The sequence below is a fragment of the Populus nigra genome, chromosome 15 (assembly GCF_951802175.1).
Source record: "Populus nigra chromosome 15, ddPopNigr1.1, whole genome shotgun sequence".
Taxonomy (NCBI): Eukaryota; Viridiplantae; Streptophyta; class Magnoliopsida; order Malpighiales; family Salicaceae; genus Populus; species Populus nigra.
The window spans coordinates 1,261,550-1,280,372 of record NC_084866.1 but is presented as its reverse complement, the minus strand read 5'-3'; the positions used below and the strand labels follow the sequence as shown (position 1 = coordinate 1,280,372).

Genomic DNA, 18,823 nt, shown 5'->3' with positions numbered 1-18,823 from the left:
ATTTTTTAAACATATTTATATTTATAAATTCATGTGTAGTTTAAGCTCTTGTGGTGAACAAGATGCAAGATATAATATTCTTACACGTATTTATGATATTTGTTAATTTTTCATGATATTAATAGGGAATAAGGAGTCAAGAAGAGACCCCTTTAGAATACTTGGATATATATTAAATAACACATGATATTTTATATATATATATATATATATTTATATATAGTACACCATCAGCAACTAATTAAAATTTGCTTTCTGCCTTCTTGTAAATGTTGAATGACACCCTCCTTTGTGATAATTAATTAATTATAACACACCCAATATAATATTTCAAATATAAATATTGCTATTTTAGTTTTTATTAAAAGATAAATAGTACGTAGTCAGATGATGAATATCCATATAAATACTTAAAATTTAATAAATAAGATATATTAAAGCTTGATAAATAAGATATTTAGAAGTAATAAATATGATATAAATATATAAAAATTCAACTCCTGGATGCTCATTGTATTCAACGAACCCCTTTAGAATATTTGGATATATATATATATATATATATATATATATATATATATATATATATATATAAAATAAGATAAAGACTTTTATTTATATCTCTTTATATATAGGCCACCAGCAACAATTAATTAGAATTTGCTTGCTGCGCCTGTTTGTTCATGTTGAATGACACCCTTCTTTGTATTAATTAATTGCTATTAATTTGCCCCGATCGATTTTATATTCAAGAAGCAAACTTAATTAACAGAACTTCCTTAAACATCTCAATAATTACCTTATGTAATTAATATTTGTGCATGTCATCCTTGCGCAGAGCTGAGCTAATCTTCTTTGTATTGTTTTATTTGGCTCTTATACAAGCTGTTTTAGCTATATGATTATACCTTTTTTTATTATAAAGTGTTTTTTTTTTTTTGTGGGACGTTATTATATAAGTAAGTTTTCTGATTTGTTTGAATATTTCTGTTTTCATTTCTTAGTGAAGTCATGTTTTTAATTAATGGCTATAATAGCTACTTAATATATTTTATATTAAAAAAAAACAAGCCCTTTCTTAGAATTGGCTAAAGTTAATTATAATTAATTCTTCTTTCATGTATTATTATTCTTATTTCTTTCAAGGAAACAAACTCTCTTTTTTTTCTTGTTGAATTTTGAATATGAAATCCCTTAGTAGAAATCTCAAGTTTTAAACTACATGTAAGAAAACTATAAATAGACTCTTGTGTTATTTGCGTATATAAAAAACATTAAAATATATACTGTGAATGAAATTTTATGAATTTATATGTAGCTTTTAATTTTTGGAAAAAAAACTAGAATAAGTTTTAATTAGATTAAAAAAAAGTAAAAAGATTTATGAAGATTTGTTCTCTTAATATGCAACTTGGTACGTAGAACATGACGAGAGGGGGGGAAAACTTATTACAGATATCAAACATGAAAAAAAAATCATAAACATAAAAATATGTAAATACTAATATTAATAATGAGAAAAACCATGTTGGATCAACAGTATAAAACAAAAGTACAAAGTAGCTATGGAAAAAATAAATAAATAAAATGAAAACATGTCAAATTACATAGAAATGATTTCACTGTTGAAATTCTCAAATAAAAAAGTCTTTCCAATAGCAATCAAAGGACTACAATAATTAATATGAAAATAAGATGAAATAATGTAATATTATTTATAATCTTCAATGAATATTAATTAATATTAATGATTTGTTTTAATTACAATGGATGAAAGAGATGTCAGCCATATGTAATAATGAAATCATTCGAAGTCCTGTTCTATTTCTCCAACCATCTTCATGTAATGGAGATATTTTGTTTTTAAAGATATTTTGTTTTTATATTTTAAAAGTGGTTTTAAAAAAAAATATTTTTTTTATTTTTTATTTTAAATTAAATTTTTTATATTTTTAGATCATTTTAATATACTAATATCAAAAATAATTTTTAAAAATAAAAAAATATATATAATTTTTATAAATTTTTAAATAAAAAACACTTTAATATTATCATTGTAAAAATCTTGAAGACACCAATGATATTTGCTACCTAAACCACACAACAACTAGTACAAGCTGCCAAAAGCCAAAAACCTACTGATTAGTTTAGCTACCTACCTTGTTGGATCATCGTTTTATCCTCGCAGTTCATGCGTGTCGTCTCTTGAAGATAAAGATACTATTTGAAGTTGTAATAAGAATAATTTTTAAAATGATTTTTATTTAAAAATATATTAAAATAATATATTTTTTACTTTTTAAAATTTATTTTTAATCTCAATAATTTAAACAATGCAAAATCATAACTAAAAAAATAAAAACTAAATTAACTATAACTAAAAGGGATTAGTGTTTCACTGACTGTTCACTGAGAATGAATTCACTGTGGATTACACTGTACTGCACCGTGGATGCATTGTGAGTGCTTTCACTGTGGATTGCACTGTTGGTGGGGACCTAAGCTTATAGGTGAGCATTCCCAGCGCACACGCGGCGCTTGGGTCGCGTTGGGTTGGGGACAAGTGGCGCTTGGGTCATGGCTAAGGACTCAAGGAAAATGAGTCTGGCGTCAGGATCCAAGATCAATGGGTCTAGCATAAGGACTCAATTCTATTGGGTCCTTCATCAAGATTCAATATTCATGGGTCTTAAGATTCTAAATATTATTATTTCTTTTAGAAATATTATTATTTTTATTATAATTATTTTTATTAATAAAATAATTAATAAATTTAAAACAAAATATTATTATTATATTATAATTTTTTATGGCATTTTTTATAAAAATATAGAGTGAGCCCGCGGCATAGTATTATTAAAAATACTCAACAATTCTAAGTATTAATATAAAAAATATTATAATTTACGTTGTCAATATTATTTTTTTTTTTAGAATACAAAGTTTTATCTCAAAAATATTATTATTTTTTTATAATATTATTATTCTTATAATGATTTAAAGTTTTAATATAAAAAATATTATTATTTGTGTTATAAATATTATTATTTTTACTATTAATATTAAAAATATTATTTTTTATGTTATAAATAAATACTTTATAATATGTTGCACTTGGGCTCTTGTGACAGTGCTGGGACACTTCTACTCCCGCGTGGTGTTTAGACTCCTGTCTCTGTGCTGGACACAGATCTTCACACACGTAGTACTTCGGCTGTCTGCGTGAGAGCTGGGCACCTATCTGGTAGTTATCAAAATCTGCCATTGGCGACGAAAGTATTAGCTTGTAACAGTGTCAGAAAATAAAAGAGTGTCAGACAGGGAATCAAGCCCAATTAAATTCAAGAAAAAAGGTCAAAAAACCGGCAGTCCAATCATTTCAAATCCGCGTTCTGCTTCCCTTCTGCTTTTTGAGTCAAATAGAAACAAGACCCAAAAAGATAATATGAAAATAATTTTGCGCCTCTCTCTCTTTTTTTTCCTTTAATTTCATTGGTGACAAATTAAATACAGAATATTTTCGGATCAGTTTAATTTCACACATTGAAATTGAGTTTTTCTAACTACTTTTGTTTTTATATTGCGTCTTCAATTACGTAAGGGGTGCCTTTTAAAAATATATTTGTTTTAAATTAATATTTTTTTAATGTTTTTTAATTATTTTAATATTGTAATACATTTCTGAACGTTTTTTATATTTATAATTACAAATAACCTTCCAATTACCTATATATTTATTAGAGTAGGAATCTAGCATTCAACCCTCGATTTTCCCATTGAACAAATGCCAGAATTGATCTCGGAATCATCATCATCTTTTTGTTCTTGTATTATTGAGTGAACTTAGGATCGATACAAGGCCATTTTCAATGTAATCACAGCAGAGCGAGAGCCATTAATTCTTACAAGTATTGTCATTAACTTATTAATAAGAAAATGAAAGAACATGGAAAGTTAGGGGGGCGAGGAGCTCAAATTAAAGTCCACGAGCTCAAAGTCCACAATTAAAAAGCTTCTCTATGTTCAGAAAATTCCAACTTGAATTGGCTTCTTCAATTCATTACCGGGGCCATGTACACTCCTTGACGTCGACATGCCACAAAAGAATTCAAAATATATATTCAACCTGTGAGGACGAAAACCATGACTTAATCGTGGCTTTCCCACTTTTTTGTCTCCTTGTTTATCACCTGCTTCTTCCTGGGACTTTCCTTACAAGCCAAGCCATTGATTGAAAAGCCAACTTTTTCTATAAATATTGATCATTCTTGCGTGTTTCTCTCATTCACTTGACCAAATTCAGACCACACTCGCTTGCCAGCTAGCTAACTAGCTAGCTAGTTATCTTGTGTCAAATTCTAATTTCTATATATAGCTAGCTAGCTAGATATACTTAGAGCTAGCTTATTCAAGAAAGAGATTCATAACTAATTCATCAATGGAATCGTCATGGGTGAACACTTCTCTTGATCTCAACATCAATCCCTTCAAGCATGTCAATGAAAGCACTCAAGTTCAGGTGAGTTCTTCTTCTTCTTTTTCATACAGTATATATATTTAAAGGATTTCCTTATTGGATATTCAGCTCTCAGTTCTTCGATCTTTCCCGGTTTTTCTTGGTCTTGATATATAATTGTCATGTGTGTATATGCGCTAAAAGGATTTATCACTCTGTTTTGAATCAGAAAATCAAAAAATTCGAGGGATATTCTACTAGGGTACTTGAACAGAAATTACAAGTTAAAAATGAGGTCAGTAGTTTCTCTCACTTTTGCTTCTGGATTACTGTCTTCTGATCTTTCATCCTCCAAGCAAGTATACTAAATCAGAAACTTTTTTTTTATCATTCTCAGGATGGTGTTGGTGTTCTTGTTGAAGAGTTGACTCGGATAAGTAGTGAGAACAAGAAGTTGACAGAAATGCTTGGTGTTGTATGCGATAACTATATGGCTTTGCAAAAACATTTAGCTGATTTGGTGAGCAAGAATTCTGTAAAAGAACTCAGTACACCAATATCATCAAGGAAGAGAAAGGCTGAGAGTGAAGATTATAGCATCGTGATTAATGGAATAGGTGGAGGAAATGCAGAGAGCAGTTCTATTGATGAAGAGTCAAGTAAAAGGCCAAAGGAGAATCTGAAATCAAAGATTTCAAGGACTTACTTTAGGACTACTGAATCCGATGCAAGCTTGGTAAGTTCCTTGATCAATCAACATCTTGTTGCTAATGATGTGGTTAATTTTGTGTACAAATCAAGATGTCTATTAGGGCTTTAATTAGCCTTCCTTCTAATATGAATAAACTTGGTTTATGTTTAGGTTGTGAAGGATGGATATCAATGGAGAAAATATGGCCAAAAGGTGACCAGAGACAATCCTTCTCCTAGGGCTTACTACAAGTGCTCATTTGCCCCAAGTTGCCCTGTCAAGAAGAAGGTAATTATATATAATTAACACAATATAGTGCTTTCACCTCCTCTTCAATTTGCTTTCTATTATGATTATTGCTCATGATTAGAGGGATATTTGAGATTTCTTACGAGAGATTTTACTTGGTTTTTTCAGGTCCAAAGAAGTGCTGAAGACCCTTCTATTTTGGTAGCAACTTATGAAGGAGAGCACAACCACGCTAGCCACTCTCAACATGAGCCATCACTAGGCTCGAGCCACGGTTCTAATTTTGGTCCGATTCCCACACAATCACCGATCAGAAGTTCAGCTCCTACTGTGACCCTTGATTTGATCCAAAGTGGAAGGCATGGAGATACTGCTACAAAGACTGTTCAAGAAATGGAAGTGCCTGCACTTCATAAAATTTTGGTCCAACAAATGGCGTCTTCTTTGACAAGAGATCCAAATTTTACAGCTGCACTAGCAGCTGCTATCTCTGGGAGATTCAACCAGACTCGGATTGAGAAATGGTGAAATTACTTAAAAAAAATTAGAATTTTATATATTACTTCGAATATTTAATTATATATATGTGAGTGATCGATGTACGTACATATATCATATGAGTTTGAAACTTATAATTAAAGTGAAAAAATAAATAAATCGTAGAGTTTATTTAATTCTTCTTTAGTTTGCAAAATGATTAATTTCTATAATTAGTTTTTCTCTATTACTTTGAAACAGGAATGATCACTTGTACCATATATAACAGAACAAGAAAGTATAGTATAGGCAGTCTTTCGTGGATGATTTGTTTTCTGAAAGGGTACAAACTAATCGCCAAACATTCCAAAAACACACTGACCAGTACTGAAATGTACGAATTGAAAAAATACAATGCCTTTTTGTGGAGTATTAGTTTTTGAATTTTATATATATATATATATATATATATATATATATATATATATTTGCTCTTCATAGCAAGTAAATATAAAAAAAAATATTAAAAATATAGAAAATATTTTAAGCTTTTTGGGTCTGGCGATCATGCTGGACTCAATAAACTTAGATCTAACTGTCATGCTTAATAATTTTTTAATAATTTTTTTTATTTTTACTAAAAAAACATTTAAATTATCCATGATGTATCCTACATAGAAATTTTAATTATTTTTTTATAAAAAAATATTTAAATTACCCTTGAAATATTCAACAAAATGAGGTATGAAATTGCCAAAAAAAAATTAATCAAGAAGAGAACTCAAAATAAAAAGAATTTCAATCATAAGAATGAGGATCAAATTCAACAAAAAGAAATTAAAATCAAATGATTAAGGATTAAATCAAAAAATAAAATCCAATTAGAAAAAATTATTAAAATCAAAATAAATAGAAATCAAAAGAATAAGGATAAGATTTGATAAAAAAAAACATAAAAAATCAAATTTCAAGGGTGAAATTGAAATACAAATGAATCAAATTCAATACAATTAAGAGATTGAGGACCACTTTGTATTTTTTTCAAGGCTAACACACCTTCTAAGGTGAAGGAGAGAGAAAAAAAGGGGGCGGAGAAACATTATAGCCAGAGCTCCGTCGTGACCCGTTTGATGACACGCTACGGCCCACCGTGTAGAGGGTTGCGCAAGGCTTTAGACACCACCTCAAAAGGTAGCGACCAACGACCACCAAGAAGCGTCGCACACGCCTCTAGAAATGTGTGAGCGCCTCCTACTTACTGGCCCATGCTCTGCACGCACTAGTGATTTTTTTATTTATCAAAAGATCGGAACACCCTTAACCCCACGCGATAATTGCAACAAAAAAAAACGAGGTCAAAAAATTCAAAAATACCCCTTGACCTCAGGCAAAAAAAAGTTAACCTCAAAGGCTATTCAGTAATTACACTGTATAAAAAATAAAGACCGGTAAAATAAATGGCACAATAGAAAAAGAAATGTAGATGTATTTGGTAATAGTAGTATACAAGACAAAGTAAATGTCTCTATATTATATTTGGTTGGTGAGGAAACAAAATATTAAAAAATCAATTTTATCCTTAATATATATTATCAACAAACTTGCAATATTTAAAATAATAAATAGAGATCATTATTTTTACTTTAGTTTATAATAAGCATTAATATTTTTTTAATTAACTAAAACAGTAAATTCTTCAAAATCATGTTAGAAATAAATTTTAATCAACATAAAAATTATAATTTATTGATAAAAAGATAATATAATTAAATTACGATTTACTCGGTCATTAAATCATTTCTTCAAATATATTTAATAATTAAATAAATAATTAAAACCAATCATTTATAAAATAAAATATTTGCACTAGTACAAAGTAAAAAACTAACATAGTTGAAAATACAAGATAATGATTTTATCATATATACATATTTTTTGTTATCATTCAATCCCTACCTCTTAATCATTTTTAGTTAAGATTTAACATATTTCTTATAATTTTTTATTTTCTAATTTTTAGATTGAATTTTAAAAATTAAGCTAATTAAAATCTATGGTTCAAACTAATGTAAGGATAGTGACTGAAATTGTAAAAAGTTTAAAGGGATATTCATGAGGGAAAAAAAACTAACTTGGTTTTGTATCTGTTTTTTTTTTATCTTTTGTTTTCCAGAGGGATCTAGAATTGGCTAAAAATTGTCTTTAAAAATAGGCAAAAACTTATTTTTGTATTTGTTTCCACAATTAAATATGTTTTTGTTTTTCATATTTTCAGTTTTTTTTTATTTTAAAAAAATAATCAAATACTATCAAAGAAAAAATATTGATATTTGCAGAATTATGCTAGCATTGGGTAAAGATAAACTTAGTGTATACCGTTAGTATATAGTTTTCAAGATAGCAAAAATCTATTTATCATTTTTAAAGAGATTCTAAATGTTAGGGGTGATCATTTTCGGTTCTGTTTGGTTCGGTTTTTATATATAAAAAAAGTAACCAAACCGAAATTATTTTAAAAAAAACAGAAACTGGTTCAAACCGACCGGTTTCGATTCAGTTTTTTAGGATAAAAACCAGTTCAAACCAGTTTGGCTCGGTTTTTTCCAGTTTGGCTTGGTTTTTTCCGGTTTGGGTTCGGTTCGGTTCGATTTTTTCGGTTTCAGACTTATAAAACCAAAACCAAACCGGTCAGTTTTTTAAAAATTTTAATCGGTTTAATTGATTTTTTTCACAGTTTAATTTTTTTAATTTAATCAATTTTTTAATTTTTTGCTCGTCCCTTCTAAATATTAATATTGGAGAAGTTGGGATATCTTTGAAAAATACAATAGCACTGCAATTTCCAGAATTTATCAATAGCTACATGTCGCAAGCCCATTATCTAGTGCTAATTTGATTGTTTTCTTAGAGTTCGTTTTATAATAGCATCTGTTTTCAAAAATATTTTTTAAATTGTTTTTTACCTAATAAAAATATTAAGAGCCTATTTATTTTGCATAAAACATTTTATATGTAAAATATATTTTCATAAAATGCTTTATATATAAAATATTTTTTAATGTTTGGCTTAAAAAACATCTTTATGTATAATATTTTAAAATATTTTACTCGAAACAAACATACTCTAAATTAATGTTTTTATGTATTTTTAAATAATTTTGTTATGCTGATATTATAAATTTTAAAATAAAATCAAAAAAGATATTATTTTAATATATTTTCAATTAAAAAACACTCGACATCAAAATACCAAACACATATTTAGAGTGACAACATAATTGCTTAATATCAAATTTATTAAACTTGACCTAGCTTATAATCTAGTTTAAAATTCAAGTTACATCGGTTAATCAAGATTAAAATCAAGATTAAAATGAATCTAAAATAATATTTCTTAACAAAAATATTAAAAAAAGAAAAATCAAGTCCACTTTCGATCATATCATTAACCCCAAGTCACATCCCACCACCTAACATAATTTAAAAATCAACCTAGGTTGGAAGTTGATTTAACTCCCTAGGTGAGGTGGCATTCAGTAACAGTGCTGAACGCACCCCTTGCCACGGCATAAAAAGAAGCAAAGTAACAACTTCTATGGTCCTCGTTTGATTATTATGTATAGCATATATTAAAATTATATGCTGAAAAAAAAAACAAATTAAAAGTGGTCTAATGATAGCACGAAGAGAGGTTAGTACAATGAGCAGACAATGACAAGGTGGTGGTACGTTGCTGTCTATTACTGTGACCATCAGGACATTAGTACGCGTAAAAACCGTGGGCACCCATCACCCTTCCAGTTTACCGAGTCTTCTAGGCTCCTGTCCACTTCATGCCCGTTCTCGCACTTGTTCAATATTTTTTTTATTTTTTTATACATTTGATGATGTTAAAAAATAACAAAAAATAAATATCATTTTAAAATATTTTTAATTAAAAAATACATTGTAATTTCTCGAATACGGCTCCCATGTGTCCAGGAGATTATGTTTGTCAATAGCTGAATATAATTGTCATACAAGTAAGCAGGTGATGATTTTTGTTTTTGTTTTTTAAAAGTGTTTTTAAAAAATTTTAATTTTTTTGCTTTAAATTAATATTTTTTTATATTTATAGATTATTTTGATGTGTTAAAGTCAAAATTATTTTTTTAAAAAAATATTATTTTAATATATTTACAAACAAAAAACACTTTAAAAAATAACTACCACGACACATAACATAGAAACATCCTCTTAATTTCTACAGTATTCTTTCTTGTACAATAAAGCCTCGCAATCATACTCAGGATGGTAATGATATATTTATTTTTTTCTAGATGATAAGAAGGAATAATTATCATCATCTAGGTACGATGAGGATGAAGAGATTGAAATGTGTGGACATCGAAAGATATCATCTCCATACTCTCAAAGAATTGCTTGGATATATAAATAATACTCCTTGACCATTGAACCAAGTCTTTCAAGACACAACTTTTATGATTAATTTTCTCTTTTTTTTAGGGTTTGGAGGGTAAGAGGGATTTTGGAATCCGTTTGTGTATCAATGATACATTTTCTAGCATGTTTTGTGATTAATTTAGTGCATTTATAAGATAAATTCTTTCAAAAAGTTAAAAAATATTAGAACAATAGATTTTTTTCTTAGAGTAAGTTTAAATTATTTCTAAATCATACAAGCTTTTTATTCATAGCCTCTATATATATATATATATAGGCACATACAATTGGACCATGGGTTAATTTAAGATTAATTTTGAATTAACAAAACTCCATCAGCTCTTCTTGCATGATTAATTTGGACCATGGGTTTAAGGCCTGGCTGGACCTTAGCTTAAGAGCTGGATCCAATTCAATATTCTTAGTAACCATGAAACAACTCAAGCCCTATGACATCGCCTCCTCTTGGGGGAGAGGAAAAAACAAAAGAAGAAAAAAAGCTTGAATCAATTTAATACATGACTTGCACCAGACTATAAAACTTTAAGAGCAAAAAATAAAAGATAATACGACTTGTACACGCATTTTGAAACTTGTGAGGGTTGACTCGTGACGGAATCGGTTTTTTCAATAGATAAATTAGTGGGTCATTTCTTGATTCATGTGACTTGGTCAAAACGATGTTGTTACAAATAAGAATTAAAAAACAAAAATAGTTGAATCGGGTCAACTTATTGACTCGTGAATTGACTCATTACCTCAACCTTGGATCATTGAATCAGACCATGAGCCGGGTTTGTGAACAAAGGAGGTGCACCTTTGTGGTGGGCAGGAAATGATAAAAATAGAAGACTGAAACAATGGTCAAGATTGTGGTGTAGGTAAGGGGATGGTTTCGTGCATGGATTGGGCTTCTAATTAATAAATGCTTGACTTCAAATCAGCATTGACTCGACAAGTATAAAAGGACGACTTTTGCATGTACCTTGAATAGGCCTTTTCTTTTTTTATTTTAATTTTGATTATATTTCAAGGTTCTTATCTTATCCTTGCAAGTTAGGCCCACCATATTTTGACTACAAATATTCAAATTTGGTGAACATTTAATGGGAAAATAATAAAAATAATATTAATAATAAGAGACCAAACCAAATAAAATTGCTACTTCACTAGTGTTCTTTTTTTAGAAAAATAAATAAATTATGAAGAGTTTGAACATGTATAAAACGAATTTAAAGGGGAAGGTAAATTAATTGTGTGTATATAGACTCAGTTTATTATTTATTGCTGTAATATAAATATCATTTTGTCCTTCTCCAAAATATTTTAAAAAAAAAACATAAGTTGGCTCAATTTACTATTAATTGCTACAGTACAATAACTTTTTTTTTCTCTCTCTCTTTTCTTGAAAAACATGTTGGACATTTAAAATTTCAGACTTGTCCCCTTAGTTATTGATATTTTAACTTTGGTTTTTATTATTTTAATTTTTGATTTTTAAATTTTGCTCTTAACTATTTTGTAAAAGTTTTATTTATTTTTATTTTCTTTCTTCAATCCAAATTTGTGGTGTATTTGTTTTTCTTCAATTTGGTCAAATTCTTTTTATTTCTGATTTTTTTAAAAAAAAATTGTATAATTTTTATTTATTTTCTATTTCATCCTTAAATCCAAATTTATGGTAATTGTTTTCAATGTAGTTCTCATTCTTTTTATTTTTTTTTCCATTTCAATTTTGATCCTCAATCTTTTATTTGTTATTTTTTATTTTATATCTTTTTGTATATTTTTTTTTCATGACTTCATCCTTCAATATTTGATTAGTTGAGAATTGGGCTTTATGATTTTTTTCAATATATGATGGTTTGTTCTAATGATCTAAGTCACGGATTTGAAAAGTTAACGTGCATGAGTTGACAATTTTTTTCCTTTTTTAACTTATTTTTTTTTCAATTTTATCATTCAACATTGTTTTATTAAAAAAAAAAAAGGGCTTATCTTAATCTCATTACTTGAGTTGTAAGTTTGATGGGTTAACCCAGTTGGCTCATCTTTTATTGTTTAAGTTACATGTTTATCATACTAACTGAGGTTAATTTGAACATGTTTTTTTATCTCTCTCTTACCTAGTTTTGTTATTTCATATTTAATTAGCTGAAATTTGAACTCTATTGTTTTTTCTCCTTTTAAAAAAAAAATCAAATTATCTTGATCATTCTTATTTTACTTTAGGTTCGTATGTTATCATTGTCTTTTTTTTTCTCATCTAATTAGAATAAAATTAACTTATTTGACATAGTCTATTCTATAATCCAAATCATAATTTTTTTAAAAACAATTATGTTTGCATCTCTCTAACATATATATCACCATCTCAAACACTAAATAATATTTTAATTATATATCTTAGATTATGAAACATAGGTGAAATTATTTTTTCTCGTTTTCCCTTTGTCCTCTTTAAATTCTACATTCGAATTTCTCTTTTACACCTTCCAGCCCCCCTTGGCTGCCCTTTTCTAGCAGTCGTCGCGTCCAACCTCACGCAAAATTATATTCTTGTGTGACTTATGAATGAGAACAGCACCAACGACAACAACTTCATTTTCCAGCTTTTATTGTATATGTAAAATGCATAAAATATGTTCAGTTTGTGAATGTGGAAAAAGATTTTCCTCTTGGAAAATCAAAACGTGTCCACATACAAATTATACGTATACTCTCTATTAAAACATTTGGAAAAATTAATGATGCAAGTTTTTTTTTTCAAACTTTTCTCTCTCTTTTATTTTTCTTTAGAACAACCCTTTATTGTTGCCATGTCATTCAATAAAAATTAATAAAAAAAACTAAACCAATATAGTTAACAAGTTTTTATAAATTTTAACCAAGTTAACCGAGCCGTAAATTAATCTATCGAGCCAAACTAAATCAATTATAAGTTAATATTTTTTAATACTTGATTCAAATAAAGAATCGGGTTGAACATGTCTTGAGTCAATTACCGAGCCGGTCTGGGTTTAGGAAGTGTGTATCACTATTTGTCTTGCTGAAAATATACTATTTGTCTTGTTGAAAATATATTGTTTTTCGGCAAAATTTCTACCTCCTACTCACGTGTGGTTTCCTCAGTCGAATTTCATGGAATAGTCTAACGAAAACTATATTCTTCATTGGACCAGATTATTATCAAGCAGTCTCATTTGTCCAAAGATTCTGTTTGCATTAATTAGCAGAATTCAGACATCATTGAAACAGGCTGTCTTAGCCGTCATGTAAAGAAATTGATCAAAGATTTGTTGGTTTGGAGGTCTTGAGTTTCCTGGTTTTGTCAAAAAAGAACCATAGGTATTAGACTATTCTCTCTCAAAGGCGCCTACCATGTGGAAAAAGCAATTTAATTCTATTTTAACTTGGACCGTATGTTTTTTTTAGATTATGTTTCATCATTGATGTTTCAAAAAATAGATATTAAAGGGGCAGAAACATTTTTAATTGAAGAATTAAAGATGAAAATATAAAATAAATATATTTTTTAGACAATTTTCAAGTCAATTTTTATACTTGAAAAACATAAAGCATAAAAAAAACATATCCCCTCTATATCTTCGAAATCAAACACTGCCCACTTGTAAAGTTTGCATATCTTAACCTTCAACTTTACTCAATTTGATTCGAAGGGGAACTTTTAGTTACTTAATTCAAGCCTTTTTGGTGGAAAATCTTATCTAGGTCACTCCAAAGTCAATTGATTATCCACGGAAATGCCAAAAACCTTTTAGTATAACAACAAATCATAACATGGTTTAGTTGGCTTAGACTATGATTATATTTGCTATTAATTAAGAAGTGGCATAGCATCGAGTTTAATTTGCTTTTATATCTCATCTTAATTTCCAAAAGATTTCAAGTTCAATTTTTTTTATTGAAAAAATGACATGGAATCAGAATATTAACATTTAAATAATGGAGATTGAACATTGAAAAAAATCAATACTTAAATTAGACGAATTAAGAGGGTAACTACATCATATGAAGCCCAAATTTTCGTTGATTTTCTAATTGACTAAAGAACAGAGGTATGAAGAATATTATGTAGAGAGTGTGTGTGAAAGGTATCTATACGTTGATTAATTCTTGCTAAAAAGATGTCCCGTAGTTGAATAGAAAATTGTTTACGTTCTCCTAAATTCACGATCCCGTTTGAAAAAAGAAAAGGAAAAGGAAAAATTATGGTAGATTTTTTTCTCTTTCATCTATTTTTTGTTCATAAAAATAGTGTTTGGTTACTGTTTCAAATAAACAAAAAAAAAATTGCTAAAGACAAAAAAGATAAGATAGAAAATGAAATGAATATACAAATGCATTTGACAATGATGTAGAATACAAAGTGATTGTCTTTGTATCCTATTTGGTTATGTTGGACAAAATATAGTAAAATATAAAAAAATCTATTTTACCATTAATATATATTGTTTTTAAACTTACATATTATTTTTAAAAATAGATATTTTTTTTACGTTAGTTTATATTGAGTGTTGAAATTAATAATATTATAATAACTTTAATTATAAAAGCATGAATGACTTAACGGGTTAACCTAAGGCTTGAATTAATCCAAGTTTAAGAAAAAATAAAGGAATGATTAACTCGACCTGACCCGATCAAAAACTCAGGTCAACCCGGAATAAAACTAGGGTTAAAAACCTGTTGAATTTTTTTTAAAAAAAAAATATGTTCTAAACAAATTTGCTTCGGTTATTTTTTTAAAAGAAATTGGGTCGGTTACGTTAACCCTCCCAACATGTGACATGAACCTTGCATCGGGTTGACTCCCGAGTTGAGCTTTAAACTATGATAATAATTATTTTTATATATACGTTGACTCGAGTCAACCCAAGTTGATCTCTCGACCTGTGACCTAGACCTTACCCCGGTTGACCTCTAAGTCAGGTTTTAAAGTTATGATAATAATAACTTTTATCCTTACATTGACCCGGGTTAACTTGTGACCCAGACCTTGTTTTAGGTTGACCCCAGAATCAAGTTTTAAAACTACGATAATAGTCATTTTTATTTTATGTTGACCCTCCCCTCCTTACATGTGACCTGGGCCATACACCAAGTCAGGTTTTAAAATTATGATAATGATCATTTTTGTCTTTATGTTGACCCGGCTTAACGGTCAACCCCGCTCGTAACCTGGGTCTTGCCCTAGGTCAACCCCAAAAATTAAATTTTAAAATTAAGATATTAATCATTTTTATTCTTAAGCTCACTCGAGCCAATCTTACCTGTGACTTAGGCCTTAACTAGTGACCTGAGTTTTTCCCTTAATCGACCTTTGAGTTGAGTTTTAAAACTATAATAATTATTATTATTATCATTTCATGTCTTAATTAGACAATTTTAGAATTGAGGGTTTTTTACAAGGATATTTTAGAAATAAAAAATAATAAATATTATTTCTGAAAACATATCACCTTTTATATCTCATGTTTTGAAAGTATAGAAATTCATTTTAAAGTTATTCTAAAAATATATTTATTTTTATGTCTTTGTCTCTTTAGTCAAACATGTTTCTGTTTTTATTATCTACGTCCCTTCTATTTAAAAATAATAATCAAACACTGCCACCTTTCATCGAAAGAATTTAGATAGTCCATCACATCTAAATTAAAAAGTTTTATAAAAAAAATTACTATCATATATACACACACACCCCTGAGTTTAAGTATTATTTCATATAAAAGATATATTTTCCCCAAAAGAAAAAAGTTGTTTATTATTCTATAATCATATATTTTTATTTTCATCTTAATTTCAAATGTATTTAGTGTATTTTATATCAATATCCTCATATTTAATTAGATATTGGGCTCAATCCACGCCCGAAGCCCAAGAGAAACAGGTCTAGCTCATGACTAGGCTCAAGAATGATCAAGAACGGTCGCATTCAAATCCAACTTGGAGTTGAACGCGAACATACTCTTACCCACCTTGAAGTTGAGCTCGAGCGTGCCCTTATGTAACTTGAAGCTTGGCGCGGGCATGTTATGGCTCAAACTAGGGTTGGGCAATAAAAAGAACATAGCCTCATTTTATATTGTAACTTCGTGACCTTTTAAATTAATTAAGTTGGTTCATAGAAACAATTACTCATCAGTGTCTGGTTTTTTGAGAAAAATAAATGGAAAATTAAGTTAATGTGAAGGGGATCAAGCCATTTTCCTTTGTTTGAATACTAAAATTATGAATACAAAAAAAGGGGGGGTGTCTTTGAATTTTATTTTCTACAAACATATTTTTTTCTTTAAAATTGGGATGAATAAGCGAAGGAATTGGAAAAAATTAACATAATTCTTCTCATTGTATCCTCTAAAAATTCTTTTCTTTTCTCTTAAACCAAAAAAGAGAGAGAAATTCCTTCTTTAATTCTCTCCGTTTAATTTCTCTTTTATTCTTTCGTATTTTTATTTTTTAATTAGTAATAATTCTAGGCACAACTTTTCTCAACATGTAAATTAGAAAGGAAAGAAAAACAAATGATTAAAGTAAAAAAAAGAAAATAGAGAACCATAGTCCTTTGAAAACAGGGAAGGAGACTCAAGTCTTTGGCACTTAGTAGTGACCTTTTACACGTTATTGGACCCAAGAAAAAAGAAAATAGGAGAACCAAAGTAAAGTAACCATAGTCTAGACTTACTTAAACAAGCTTATGTCATCCATCTTACGTTTGATTTTCTCACTTTAGTCCCAGGATTCAAAGGATTAATTTGATGAATACAGGCTCATGTATCTAGCTAATTTTTTCCAACACGTGGATTGATTTCAACAACTTCGCCCTTTACTAGTCAGCACTAATTAAGACCAAATTATCAATCTTTTTCTATAATTTCCTTAATTAAGACAAGGCAGCCACCTACTTTTGGTCATCCTTGCAGGCTGTGTGAACGAAACGTCCTCCAAAAAAAAAATTCTAACCACTATGCACGAGAGATCAATATCCACTTATAAATAAGGGCTTATACGTCTCCTATTTGCCTTTTCTAATAACACTCCTGGCAAAATTTCCATCCATACTGTATAGTATTGAAGCTATCTTGGTATTCTTAAGCTCCTATAAACCATGGATGTCTTTCCCTCTTGCAAAGAAAAGGTATGTTTTCTTCTAGTTGTGCGTGTGTGTGTGTGTGTGAATACTACTACTACTTGGATAAGAGTATAGAGGGGGGGAGGCAAAGAAAAACATTGAGCATATAATGAAATAAGGAGCAGGAAATAGCTAAAAAGTTGTACATACTGATTTAGGGTTCATGCTTGAAAAATGAAGTTAATGTTTCTCAAGATGTAGATGTTATCTTACTCAGGTGGAAGCTCTTCAATTCGAGTTGGAACACAGGCAGAAAGAGAATGAAAGCCTTAGATTTATGCTTGGAGTTATGACCAGAAGATTCAGCATTCTTCAAGCTGAGATTCAAGAAACCGAAGAACATCAACAAAAGACAGCAAGCAACTTAGCGGATGGAGATCAAGCTTGTCATGAAATCCTTGACTCGAACAAGAGAGCAAGATTTGAAGTTCCCATAACCAAGGCATCGAGAATCTTGGTGAGAAGTCACTCAAATGACAAGAGCCTGGTAATTAATTAAGTTCCTCTAGTCAGTTTGGTATATACATAATTTGTACATGAAGTTTTTGAGTTGAAGATTCCTAGATCTTACATATGATAATAAAAAGCTCCTTCACAAATGTGAATTTAGATTGTGAAAGATGGATATCAATGGAGAAAGTATGGCCAGAAGGTTACTAAGGATAACCCATCACCTCGAGCTTACTTCAGGTGTTCCATGGCTCCTTATTGCCCCGTCAAGAAGAAGGTACGTCTGCTCGAGTTTTCTTTTGAAAACCAGTCAAAACATCTGTAATTACATAGCATCCTGAAGTTTATGTCGAGAAAGAGCTTTCAAAGGGCAACTTCAAGGTTCATGTACGCAATCAAACACAGTACTGAGCATGTGATAACACCAGTCTTCTTTGATTTATTCTTGGTTTTCAGGTCCAAAGATGTGTAGAAGATGACTCGGTACTTGTTGCAACTTATGATGGAGAACACAACCATGAACCCAATGGCTCACATGGACAATACTTATGTTCTCCAAATAGCTCATCATCAAAAAATTCCATAACTAATCATGTCCTCAAGTGTCCAATCGAAATTCCTCCTCTTCAAGTACCATCTATAGCTCTTGATCTTACTCTTTCAAGCCCCAGTAATCAACAGAAGGAAAAACCTTCTAAAAGATCCATGGAAGACTGCGGCAAGATTAATAATAACTACAACAAGAACTACATTGAAGAATATGTGGCATCTTTAACTAAAGATCCTACCTTCTCTGTAGCTTTAGCTGCGGCTGTTGCAAGTTCAATGAGTGACCTGTCTTCGTCAAGAATGCTGTGAAATAATTATTGTCTTATTTATTAAAGGTTTATGCTCTTTCTCACAA

At 29.3% G+C, this 18,823-nt stretch overlaps 2 protein-coding genes and 1 non-coding gene across 4 annotated transcripts; 2 read left to right on the top strand and 1 right to left on the bottom strand.

The window, feature by feature from the left end:
* Positions 1–793: 793 nt before the first annotated feature.
* Positions 794–895, bottom strand: LOC133674957 (U6 spliceosomal RNA). The gene has a single exon (XR_009835287.1). It is a non-coding gene; the product is annotated as a U6 spliceosomal RNA (small nuclear RNA).
* A 3,342-nt stretch (positions 896–4,237) lies between these two features.
* On the top strand, positions 4,238–6,070 carry LOC133674177 (probable WRKY transcription factor 40). The gene is made up of 5 exons (XM_062095188.1): positions 4,238–4,519; positions 4,686–4,751; positions 4,854–5,192; positions 5,319–5,435; positions 5,565–6,070. Exons 1-5 carry the CDS (start codon positions 4,439–4,441, stop codon positions 5,922–5,924), a joined length of 963 nt encoding a protein of 320 aa, XP_061951172.1. The 5' UTR covers positions 4,238–4,438; the 3' UTR covers positions 5,925–6,070.
* An 11,171-nt stretch (positions 6,071–17,241) lies between these two features.
* On the top strand, positions 17,242–18,823 carry LOC133674887 (probable WRKY transcription factor 40). Of its 2 annotated transcripts, none has more exons than XM_062096180.1 (4): positions 17,242–17,475; positions 17,671–17,956; positions 18,080–18,196; positions 18,376–18,823. In XM_062096180.1, exons 1-4 carry the CDS (start codon positions 17,450–17,452, stop codon positions 18,775–18,777), a joined length of 831 nt encoding a protein of 276 aa, XP_061952164.1. In that variant the 5' UTR covers positions 17,242–17,449; the 3' UTR covers positions 18,778–18,823. The 2 variants fall into 2 exon arrangements, with proteins under 2 accessions (XP_061952164.1, XP_061952165.1); XM_062096181.1 differs by having other exon boundaries at positions 17,245–17,475; positions 17,687–17,956.